General features: G+C 42.5%; 1 protein-coding gene across 2 annotated transcripts in view; it reads right to left on the bottom strand.

Moving 5' to 3' along the window:
• Nucleotides 1-12,427, bottom strand: part of BACE1 (beta-secretase 1) — a 32,385-nt gene extending 19,958 nt beyond the window's left edge. For both annotated transcript variants that reach the window (XM_069079917.1, XM_069079919.1), the window contains exon 1: nucleotides 11,676-12,427. In XM_069079917.1, the coding sequence (XP_068936018.1) occupies nucleotides 11,676-11,918 (243 nt within the window). In that variant the 5' untranslated portion in view covers nucleotides 11,919-12,427. The remainder of the gene's footprint in view (nucleotides 1-11,675) is intronic.
• Nucleotides 12,428-12,896: the final 469 nt, after the last annotated feature.

Here is a 12,896-nt window from a genome sequence, read left to right as displayed (position 1 = left end):
CTTGGATGGAGCTAGGGATTCTGAGAGGGAGACTGTGGAAGGAGAGCATTGCAGGTATTGGAGGAACAGAACATAAGAGTCTGGCTGGGACATGGTGCACACACACACACACACACACACATTTAAAGCTGCGCTAATTCTTTGAACAATCTGTGTACACATATGCCCACACATACACACACTTATCTATGAAAAGGTTATATTCTCCAGTAGAATATATTCTATATCACAGTATTATTATATTCTGTAATAGTATCATTATATTCTAGTAGAATATAACAGAATATATTGCCCAGTAGCTCCTTGTAGTCAGGAAATGTCTTATTTTTGTATTAGCGTTTCCAGAATTTAGCATGGCGTTTGCACAGAGCAGACCTTTAATAAATGCTTGTTAATTGAATGTTTGGGAGGAATGTCTAACATAATGGAGGACAGAGTCAGGTTCAAATGGGGCAAATCTAGTAAGATGAAATTTAATATTCATTACATTCATTACATTGAGGCATATGTAAAATTGACTTTAAAAAAATCAACTGGATAGGTAAAGAATACAGGAAACAAAGGTATATATGAAAAAGATCTGGGGTCTTTGTTTATTTGCAGACTCTCTGGTGCAACAGAATCCTTTCTCTCTTCCATTCTCCCAGGTTTGTAACCTTGGTGTCATTCTGGATTCTTCACATTCCTTCACCCCCACTGATATCCTATCAGTTGCCAAATCTTGCTTTTTCTCTATCTACATTTTTTTTATCTGACTTCTCTTTATGCTCACAGTAACCACCTTTGAGTATGTCCTTTATTGCCTTTCAACCAGACTGTTACATAAACTTACACTCCAAACCTATCTCCCTCCTTCAAACCTTTCCCTATTCCAGTTCATCCTTTACACAGCTGCTAGCGTGATTTTCCATGGTCAAATGACCATGTCACTCCCCCACATGATTTCATCTATACAAGGAGCTACCTATGATAAGCTTCCTTTACAAATGCATATTAGTACCATCTCTGTAATTATGAAAGGTTGAATGACCTACCCAAGGACTTGCACCCAGGTCTTCCTGACTATGTGAGCCCACCTCTCTATCTGTTATTCCATGCTTCCTCATATTTTGCCAAGAAAATTAAGACCAGACATTTTAAGCTCCTTCACATCCCCAATTCTACACCTCAAATCCTCTCAACATCATCCTCCATCTCTCCTACTGTTCCAGCATCAGAGGATGAAGAGATCCTTCTTGCCAAATCAGCTCCTCCTTGATCCTAGCTTCTCCTGTTTCTTTTTAGGAGCTGACTTCTTCAATCATCCCTTTTGCCTCTCTAACCTTTAATTTCTCTATTCATTGGCCTCTTCCTTGCTGCCTACAAACATCTTCAGCTCTCCCCCATCCTTAAAAATCCTTCTCTTGACCCTGCCATTCCTTTAAGTTTTCTTCCTCTGCTGAGGTTTTTCTAAAAAAAGGTGTCTTTCATCATTACCTCCAATTCCTTCTTTCCCACTCACTGCTCAACCCCTTGGAATCTGGCTTATGACCATACTGCTTGACTGAAGCTGATCTCTCCAAGGTTACCAATGCTTTCTCAAGGATTAAATCCAATGCTCTTTTCTTAGTTCCCGTTCCTCTTTACTTTGTTACAGTTTTTCGCACTGTTAGCCCAACCCTTCTCCTGCATAGTCTCTCCTCCCTGGATTTTTGTAATGCTGTGCTCTCCTTCTGACTGTTCCTTCTCAGTCTCCTTTGTTGAATCATCCATTTCCTGTTCCCTCTTTGTGGGTATCCCACAAAGCTTTGTCCTGGGTGTTCTTTTCTCCTCTCTTCTCTTCTGTCTTTCTGTGTCTCTCTCTTTGTATGTCTTTGTCTCTCTTTCTCTCTGAGTGATTTCATCAGTTTCCCAGGGTTCAGTTAACATCTGTTAAATCAACTCCCAAATCAACATATCCAGTCTTCATCCCTCTTCTGAGCAGTTCTACTGCTGGACATCACCTGGATGTTCCGTAGGCATGTCAAAATCCACATACTCGAAACAGAACTTCCTTCCTCCCCATAAGCCTCCCCTCTTCCTAACTTCTTTGAGGGCACCAGGCTTCTTCCAATCACCTAGGTTTGCCACCTTGGAATCATCCTTGACTTTTCACTCTTCCTCACTCCCTACCCTTCTGGACAATCAGTTGTTAAATCTCTATGATTATGCCTCCACAGCATTTCTCCCTTTTCCCTTCTGTTCCCTTCTCTCTACTCACATGACCACCATTTTAGTTCAGGCCTTCATAATTTTTTTACCTGGACTACTGCGATAGCCTCCTAATTTGCCTACTTATTTCAAGACTCTCCCCTTCTCCAAATCATCTTTCTTACAACTGCCAATTAATATTCCTAAAGCATGGGTCTGGCTATGTCACTCTAAAACAAAGGATGAACAACAGTGTCTGTAGGAGGAACTTCAATGGCTCCCTATTGTCTTTAGGACATAGTGCAAACTCCTTTTTTAGGCACTTGAAGCTCTCTATAATCTAGAACCAACCTATCTTCTAGGCTGATTTCTGTCAGTCAGGGAACAAATTATTTATTTATATATAAATTATTTATTTATATAAAAAATTTATTAACTCCCAATTAGGTGCCAAGTGCTAGGGACACAAAAAGGGGCAAAAGACAGTCTCTGCCCTGGAAAAGCTTACAATCTAATAGGTGAGACAGCAAGCAAATAAATATATACAAACAAGCTATATAGAGGATAATTAGGAAAGAGTTAAGAAAGAAACGACACTAGAATTAAGACCCCAACCCTCCTTACTCTACTGTAGCCAAATTAGCCTATTTGCAGTTCCCCATCTGCAACATCCCATCTCCAGCATCTGGCCCTTCCATGGGTTGTTCCCTAGACCTGGAATGTGCTGCCTTCATACCTGTACCTCTTGGAATCCATAGTTTCTTTTATTTCTCAACTCAAGGGATACCTCCTTCCAATATGAGGCATTTGCCTATCCTCCTGATGTCAGTGCTCCCTCCACCTCAAAATGACATTTATTTTGTAGACATCTTGCATTTTCTTATCTGTATAGATCTTGTTTTCTCTTAGTATAATGCAGTTTTAACAGTAGAGACTGTTTCATTTTTTTGTCTTTGGATTCCCAGCACCTAGCCCAGTACCTTGGGACTAGTAGGTGCTTAATAAATGCATGTTTAAATTAACTGAATTTTATGGCAGCCAAAGCCAAACAAAATTAATATGATTTTAGGCTGCATTTAGAGAGGCAAAGTGTTAAGAACAAGTGAGATGATAGTTCGATTGTCCTCTTTTCTGGTCAAACTCCACATCTGGTGTATTATGTTTCCAGGAGATTCCAACATCCAGGAAAATCACATCGGTACAAAACAACAGTAACAAATGGTTGAGTGGAACAGGGTGAAGAGGCATAGATGAATTTTAATCTACATTTTTGGAAAGAATATGCCCATCAGTGAGAGTACAAATCCATTGAAGTAAGTATTCAAATAAAGGAGGTATCATTATTATCTTTAAGGATCTCTATGAAAAAAAAATTAAGTAAAATGAAGAACTCCCTAACCAATAAAAAAGAGAGGAAGAGATGCCACCTTCTGTGCTAGTCACTGCTATAGTCAGGAAAATGTTCTTGTAGTTTATCCTTAGTTTTGCAAAATGCAGGGAAGTTGTTTCCTTTTTGTCTTATCCTTAGTTAAAATAGATCTAATCTTTGAGGGGGGTAGGGGCTTACAACTAACGTTTGCACATTTGTGATTCCTAAAAGCCAAATCTGATCACATCACTCTGCTATTTCATAAATTCCAGTGGTTTCCTTTTATCTTTAGGGTATAACTTCAGTTTGGCTTTCAAAGCCTTTCATAACCTACTATAACTACCCTCGAGCCCCCCATACCCATACACACACACACACACACATCCAGCCTCCTTATCCTTATGCTCCTCCATATCCTCCATGACAGTGACATGACACTGACCTTAATATTCCATGAACATAACACTCCTCTTACCCCTCTGGGTCTTTTCACTGGCTGACCTCTGTGGCTACAATGATGTCCCTCCTTGTCTCTACCTCCTAGCTTTCCTGGCTTCATTCAAGACTCAACTAAAGTCCTTCCCTAGTCCTCCATAATTTTATTGCCTTCCACTTGAGTTTATTATCATTATTATTGAGTTCACTTGTTGCAGTTGTGTCTGACTCTTTGTGACCCCATTTGAGGTTTTCTTGGCAAAGATATTGGAATGGTTTGCCATTTCCTTCTCTAGCTCATTTTACAGATGAGGAAACTGAGGCAAAAAGGGTTCAGTGACTTGCACAGCGTCACTCAGCTGGTAAGTGTCTGAGGCCAGATTTGAATTCAGGAAGACAAGTTTTTCTGACTCCAGGTCCCGCGCTCTATCCACTGTACTACCCAGTTGTCTCTTGAGATTACCCCCAATTAATTCTGTAGGTAGCCTGTTTGCATCTTATCTTCCTCATTAGACCCTGAGCTTCTTGAGAACAGGGGCTGGTTTTTACTTTCTTTGTATTCCAGATATACTGCCTAGCATTTAGGCTTAATAAATGCTAGTTGACTGAATGACTGGTATGACTTAGGTATCCTAAGATATACAACTTATGGGGGGGGGGGTGCGTCAGGAAAGGTCCCTAGACCTGAGGAGTACAATCATAATATTTGATGACTCAAAGACTGTCTCTTAACTGCAGAAAGTAGGATGGCACTGATTGGTGAGAAACGATCTACAAGGGGAATAGATTGGAAGGACATGGATAGATTAGAGGAGACTGGAAAATAAAACAGTTGGGAAGATCTGAGTCCACTATGGAGTGTTTCCAGATTCCCTGGGCTGTGGAGGGTGAGATAGGACCTAAGAATTCTGGTTTCTAGTCAGATAGGATTCCCCTGAGACTTTTCCAAATGAGTCCCAGAACTTTCTAGCCCTGCAGGGCTTTGCCTTCTCCTTTCCAGAAGCTACCTGGCATCTCCTCATGGATTTGAATGGCTGCAAGAGGAGTCCTAGGTCTGGGCCCTGTTCCTACTACAGAGTCTACCTTCCCGATAGTCCTGTTCCTGAAAAGGTAGAACCTTGGGGTGGCTAGGTGGCACAGTGAATAGAGCACTGGCCCTGGAGTTAGGAGGACCTGAGTTCAAATCCGGCCTCAGACACAACACTTACTAGCTGTGTAACCTTGAGCAAGTCACTTAACCCCAATTGCCCTGCCTTCCCCCTCCAAAAGGTGCAAAAAAAAAAAAAAAAAAAAAAGGAAAGAAAAGGTAAAACCTGAATGGCACACCTCACAGTGAGGATTGTCTTCATGCCCAGAAAAATGACTTGGTCCCCACCCTGCATTCCCACATAGCTCTCTGCACCATCACTGCCTGGAAAAACCTTCCCAGCAGAGATAGCTGCCCAGAATCCAAATGGATATTGGTGGGTGGAAGTGATATCCTTTTCACATTCCTTAGTTTCTAATTTTAAGTTTCTGCTTTGCTTTTCTAAAGTCTAGCCTTTAAATGGTGAAACCTGGTTATTTCTTATTTTTCCATGACCTCTTTATTTCCAGACCCTGAGCCCTAGAATAAATAACAAACTTTCTTTAGCTTCTCTTTTACATATTAAATGCCTCCATAATAAACCCGAGCTATGATGACTCTGGAGATTGCTAGGTGGTTCAGTGAATAGAGCATTGTGTCTGGAATCAGGAAGACCTGAGTTCAAATCTAGTCTCAGACACTCACTAGCTATGTGACCCTGGGCAAGTCATTTAACCTCTGTTTGCCTTAATCCACTGGAGAAGGAAATAACAAATTACTCCAGTATCTTTGCCAAGAAAACGTGATCAGGGTCATGAAGAGTTGGATACAACTGAACAACATTTGGAAGTACAGCTGAGGTAGATAGTACATCTCATCTGAGTAAAGCAAATTAAGATGTCACTGAGACCACTTCACGTATACCAACTCTTGATTAAGATTCTGGAGCCCTAGGTTCAAATCATGGGATTATAGGATTTAGAACTGGAAGGACTGTAGAAGATATTTTGAACTAGATGTTTCACAGGACTTTAAACCCAACATGTCCAAAACTGAACTCATCTTTTTCCAAATTCACTTCTTTTCCAAATTTCCTTATTTTTGTTAAGGGAGCTACCATCCTTCCAGTCATCCAAGTTTGCATCCTGGATCTGTGATGTCATCTTCTACTTTTCATGCTCACTTACCCCAAATATCCAATCAGTCATTTGTATCTCTACAACATCTCTCAAATACATCCCCTTTTCTCTGCTCATGCAGCTATCGTCCTGCTTCCGGCCTTCCCTCCCTTTTACCTGGACTATTTAATAGTCTCTTCATTTGTTTCTCTACCTCAAGGCCCTTCCCTTTCTAAGTCATCCTCTCCACCAGTGGCATCAAACTAAATTAGAAACAGGGGTCACAACATTGTACATAATGACCCCTATGGGTTGCGTACTGACTTAGTTTTAAAATGTAATATTATCTATGTTTTATTGTATTTTTATTCATTTTGTTCAATATTTCCCAGTTATATTTTAATTTGGTTTGGTCACACTGAGGAGTACTGTCAGCCACTATGTGTTTGATACTTCTGCTCTACATAACTGCTAAATTAATGTCCCAAAGCATTAAAGTTTGGCCATGTCATTCACCCTACTTAATAAACTCCATTAGTTCCTGATTACTTTCGCTGTTATTCAGTTATGTCTAAATCTTCATGACTCTATTTGGGGTTTTCTTGGCAAAGATACTGAAGTGGTTTGCCCTTTCCTTTGCCAGCTCATTTTACAGATGAGGAAACTGAGGCAGGCATGGTGACTTATCCAGGATCAACCAGCTTGTATGTGTCTGAGGCCAGATTTGAACTCAGATGAGTCTGTTTCTACAATATTCTCCTTTCCTATTTCTGCCTCTTGAAACTCTTGCTTTCCTTTGAGATTCAGGGGGTCCCCTCTTACTACTAGTATATTCCCCTCTAAAATTACTTTGAATTTATTTTATAGGTATCTGTATATGCCTGTATATGTACTTATTGTCTCCCCCATTAGAATGTAAATTTCCTGAGTGCAAGGATTGTTTTGTTCTTGCCTTCCTACCTGTCGGGTTTGAAAGTCCCTGACACAGACAAAGCACTTAATAAATACTTTTTTCGTAGTTGATCTAGCCTAATCTCATTTTACAACTGAGGAAACTGAGGCCTAGAGATAGGGTGACTCACCATAGAGTTTGTAGCAGATCTTAGACTTAAATCCAGGTCTGTTGATTCTAGATCCAGTGATCTTTTAACCATGGTATACTGCCTGCCCTTCAACTAACCTTCATAACTTTGGGCAAGTTACTTAATCTTTCTGGGCCTCATTTTCCAAATGCCTTGCTGACCTTCTCAGAGACTTTTCAGCTCTAATGATTTAATCATGCTCTCTGACATTAGTTGTGTGACATCTAGATCAGATAAGGAACCATCTGCTTTGGTTAATTCAGAAGGTAGAAATTCTAGATTTTTATCGCCAGAGGTTTCTATCCCAATGGGATTCACAGCTGTGTAATGAATTAAAGTCAGATTCATTTAAACTAAACACAGTTAATACTTTCTCCTGAACCAGTCCCATATTTCCAGCTACTTACTGATACATCCACCATTACTTTATACCTAAAACTGAATCTATCATCTTTTATTCCACCAAAGAATCTCTCCCACATCACTTCCCTTTCTGCCAAAGGAATTAGCATCCTCAACTCTCAGTCTTTTCCATTCTTTCTTCTTCTATTTCCCCATGTCCAAATCCTACCCATTCTTCTTTTGACAGTCCTTAAGATTGAAATGTCCAAAGTATATGAACTCTAAAAAATAAGATAAAAGATTGAAGTATCCATATCATTTGACCTAATGAACATACTGGTAGGCATATACTCCAAGAAGTAAAAAATAGAAAGAAAAATCCCAACATACACCAAAATATTCAAAGTAGCACTTTCTATAGTAGCAAAGAACCAGAAACAAAGTGGATACCCGTTGATTAGAGAATGGCTAAGTAAATTATGGAATATGAATGGAAAGGAATATTTACTGCACCATAAGAAATAATAAGTATGAAGAAAACAGTGAAGTGTAAGGAGACTATATGAACTGTCGTCAGAACCAAGATAATAATATATACAATGACTACTGCAAGGGTGGGGAACCTGCAGCCTCAAGGTCACATGTGGCCCTCTAGGTCCTCAAGTGCAACCCTTTGACTGAATCGAAATTTCACAGAACAAATCCCTTAGATTGTGAAGTCGCCTTCAACCACCTCCTGCCCACAGCAACAATTCCCTCCTCTGAATTCCTATGTCATGAATTAGAAATGCCACTCATTATCTTTGTGGTACTTATTCTGTAGTGTGTACCGCTTTGTTCTTGATAACTTTTCATGTTTAAGTATGTCTTCTTTTTCCAAATACATTTTAAGTTCCACAAGGGGAAGGGCAATGCTTGTGATTTCTTTGTATCTCTCTATTAGGTATTTGTAGTGTCTAATTTACAACTTTATATGTAGTAACCACTCAGATATCTACTGTTGATTTACATACCTGTCACCTTAACTTTTCCAAAGGGCTCTTTTTTTTTTTTAAAGCAATTGGGGTTAAGTAACTTGCTCAAGGTTACACAGCCAGTTATTTCTGGGTGTGGTGCTGAGTATCTGAGCCCAGAATTGATCCAGGTCATCCCGATACTGGAGCAGGTACTCTTACTCGCTGAGCCACCTGGCCGCCCCCAAAGGGCTCTTTTTTAATAGTTTTATCCTCAAAACAACCCAAAGAGGGAAGCCACAAAGTATAATTCCTGTTTCAGAGATGGGACAATTGAGAATCAGAGGATGAAATGTTTTGCCCAAGGGAGGACTAGAACTTCTGAATCCTAGGACAAAGCTCTGGTAATTAGACTTCCTTCTTCTCTAGGCTTCTTTCACCATCATCCCATTACTTGATCTGACAATCCCCACTTCCCCTCGGATCTCTCAAACCCACTGCTATGAAGTGGCATTGCCCATTAGAGGGTAACAGGTTTGGTTCTTATCCTAGAGACCTACCAGAGTTATATTATGTAGAGCTTTGGCATCCCTGGACTCCTGGAAGTAAAATGTGTTGGAGCATTAAACTTAATGTGAAAAGAGACAGAAACTGGGATTCTCTTTTGCTTTCAACTGCTTATGTTATGTGTTACAGAGCAGGAGCTCAGTTTCTCCATTTGTGAAATGGAGGGAAAGTTTCCTTTCTCTCAGTTGCTAAAAGTACCTAAGAGATAGATGATAATATATTTTCCTTAGGGCAAAAAAATTGCAAGGTGAAGCTACAGTGACAATGTTACTTTGTCTCTCTGAGCTGGGGTCCTGAAGTATGAGTGATCTTTGAGTTCACCTTCATCTCTTCATTTCCCACCTGGCTATACTTCTTTGGACTTCTTCTTCACGTCCCCAGGAACCTCATCATTTTGCAAGACCACATCAACCTTGGTACTCACACCTTATCAGTACCCTTTGCCCTCAGAAACACTCTGAATGGAGGGTGGAGTGGAGAGCTCCTCCCAAAACCTCCATTTAAGGAGGCTGACAAACCTGAGGCCAACGATATTTTCATTTTATACCTGCCTTGCCCTCCTCTATCAGCTCCCTCTTCCCATCCCTAACTGTGTACCTTCCTCCCATCTTTCAGGTTCCTTTTGTGGATAGTTTCCCTCATTAGATTGTAAGTTCTTTGTACAGTGCTTGGAACATAATTGGTACTTCATAAATGTTTATGGACTGACTCCTCGAAGTCATTAGTAATTGGAAGGGCAAGAATGCTGCTTTTCCTCAGTTAAGAGATATTTCCTGAGGAAGTGTCAGTGCTAATAGGAGGAAGAAAAGAACAAGAAATTGATACGGCAAGAAGGCAAAAATAGTTTTAGGACACTAGGCTGAGTTTGACTCTGGGCAGGTCAAAGAGAAGCTTAGGTTTCTATTCGAATGATGTTGGAGAAGTTCTGGACAGTTCAGAAGATACCACCTCTTCTCCCCCCACCTCCCATACAAACACACACGCACACTCATACTTATGCAAACACACACACACACACACACACATACCCTTACAAACACACCACCAAATATACATACAATGATATACACATCTCCATGATAAGAACCTCCATGGAAAAAACACTGGTACAAACAGAAATGGCCAGTGATTTCCCATGGCCAGTACGTGGAAGTATGTATAGATATGCATACAATCACATAGACATATGTGAGCACACACAGCCATGCAGACATATGTGTATAGGTATACCCACACAGGCAGGCAGACTGGGTCATAGTGCCTGCCCCATGCACTGGTACATACATATACTCAAACTTTATCACTTGCAGAATCACAAAATTTGAGAGTTGGAAGAATGAGGTCTCTTTCGGTCCACCCAGGCCAACTGATACACAAAAAGGATCCCCATTATTATATGCCCAACAAGTGGCTGTGCAGCATTTGCCTACGAGGATGCAGCAGATTTTATCCTCAGCAACCACCTTGGAAGCATCCTGACCATCCAGCAGGATCAGTGAAATCCAGCATTACTGTTCTTTTCTTGCCTCCCACCTCCTTCCTCCCCATGCCACACTTCTCTACCTGCCCCCCAGGGGTCTCGTTCTCAGAAGGACAGGCCCTGCCCACCAAGGGGGACGCTGGCTCCTTTCCCAAAGTTTGTTCTTTTCCTAGTCTGAGGGCTCTGTTATCCTCTGGCTTATTCTCTGGAGGATGTGGGGATGGGGGTGGGGCTGGTCATGGAGCTCAGGGTAAGGGGGAGGGAGAGACTATAGAGGGAACAGTCATAGGATGGGAAGCTCCAGACTGGAACCTCCAGGACTTGGCAGAGATCAGCCAGGATCTCCCAAGCCTAGGTCTTAATGTAGTTCTGATGCTGGGAGGAAGCAAAGGAGGGAAAGACAGAAAAAGAAGGATCCATTTTGTTCTCCAGTTCCTGTGACTCCTGAGATGTGAGGACTAATGGTCAGAGCCCCAGGCTTCATTTGCCTCACTCCAGCTTTAAGTCTCTCATCTAAAGATCTCCTCAGGAATCCCATGGGTCAGGTGGTTGAGATGAAGGAAGAAGAGATTTGTGAAATGAAGGAGCACCCAGACTTGATACAGTCTGAGAAAGGGAGGTGAAAGGGAGGAGGGAGGGCTAACACCTGTTCAGAAACCAGACAAGGATGCCAAATGTCCTTTACTTAAGTCACCAGTGAACCACCTAGCCTAGGGTTGGGGGAGCAGGGGAGTGGAAGTGGATAGGGCACTAGAACAGAGAAAATATAACCTTAGGTTGGTAGCATTTTGTTTTTTATAATTTAAAAACAAAACAAAGCATGTTCTTAATCACAGAAAATGTGGGAAGTGGTGGATACAGATGGCACCCTCCCCAAAAGAATGAATGGGGTGTCTCGGAAGAAGGAAGGTTAGGCTATTAGTTCCCCAGCCTCCCACCACATCTCCCTAAAGTTATTGTCTCCATTTAGCAAACCAGTTCTTCCTCTCAAATAGCCCTCACCAACATCTGGAAAGTTGGGGCTGGGATGGGGGAGCAGTACCCTGGAGGATGTGGCAAGGAGGGGAAGATTGGGGCAGAAGGATGCTTCTTACCGTCTGTGGAGGACTGCCCACTGTCATTTCCACGTAGTAGCCTTGACCAGACTTGCCCCTCAGGTTGTCCACCATCTCTACGAAACTGCTTCTGTGGTTGGGCTCATCCAGCTCCTCTATGGCCTCCCGAGGCAGCCGGAGACCCAAGGGAAGCCCACTCTTCAGGGGGAGCCGGATTCCTGGCTGGGTGCACAGCACCCCTGAACCCATCCACAGCAAGAGCCAGGGCAGGACTTGAGCCATGATGCCCCCAACCCCCTCAGTCCCTCTCTAGATCCCTCTCCTCCCCTTTTCTCCTCCCCCCTCCCCCCTCCCCAACTCTTTGGGTGGTGGTGCTGGGCAGGCTTCTTAGGAAAGGGAGCCCAAAGGCATTAGGATCCCACACCCAACAGGATCACTCAGCTGCCTTCATACTTCAGGCTTCGGGCATAGGACAGAGAAAGAAATCGCCTGAGTGTAAGAGAGAGTGCCCAGCGCCACATCTAGACAGGCATGCAGCCCCATCAGGCATCTGGAAGGGGAAAGCTCAGGGCCCCTGGGGGGTAAGAGTGCTGGGCATGTTGAGTAGATAGATTTCTTTCTTGTCCTCTCCGTAGACGTCAGCATGAGCAGGCAGGTAGGGGAGGTGGCAGGGGCTGCTTGGGGCTCTAGGCTCCTACAACCTTCATTTTCTGGTCAGGCCCCCATAATCCCCCAGCTCCCATCCAGGCTGGGAAGGCGGAAAGACTTGTGGCGGCTGCTGTCAAAGCCAAAGGGTTTTTGCTTTTCCCGGGGATTCCTGGGAAGTGTAGTCTTCCCCTGACAACCAGCCCAGCTTCCGGGGCAAGTTAGGCAGTCTTGGATGCCCTCTGCTGAGAAGAAATCAACTCTTTTGGGAGGCTGGGAGGCAAAAGTTTATTTTGGCACTGGAAGGCAGGGAGGGGTCAGCAATGAGAAGAAAAAGGTGCTAACAAAAATCTTTGTGATTGTTGGTGTTAATGGAGAGAAGAGTTGGCCTGGGGTGGGGGGAGGAGGGGAAAGGGAAGTTTGGGGTGTCTCACTTTCTCATTTTGTAGCTTTTCCCTTACAGGCCCACCCTATCATTTCCCTTACAGGCCCACCCTATCAAAATTTCCTCTCAGATGCTCCATAGATAGCTGGAAGTGTTACCACCTTTCCTATCTATATGACTATGATTATTATCATTAACTTTATTAACAATAATTCAGCTTACAGAGTATG

Source organism: Petaurus breviceps, unplaced genomic scaffold (genome assembly GCF_028583685.1).
Source record: "Petaurus breviceps papuanus isolate PSGF00001 unplaced genomic scaffold, PetGlider_PUasm1.0 91133, whole genome shotgun sequence".
NCBI classification, from domain to species: Eukaryota; Metazoa; Chordata; class Mammalia; order Diprotodontia; family Petauridae; genus Petaurus; species Petaurus breviceps.
This window is presented reverse-complemented; position numbering and strand designations above follow the sequence as displayed.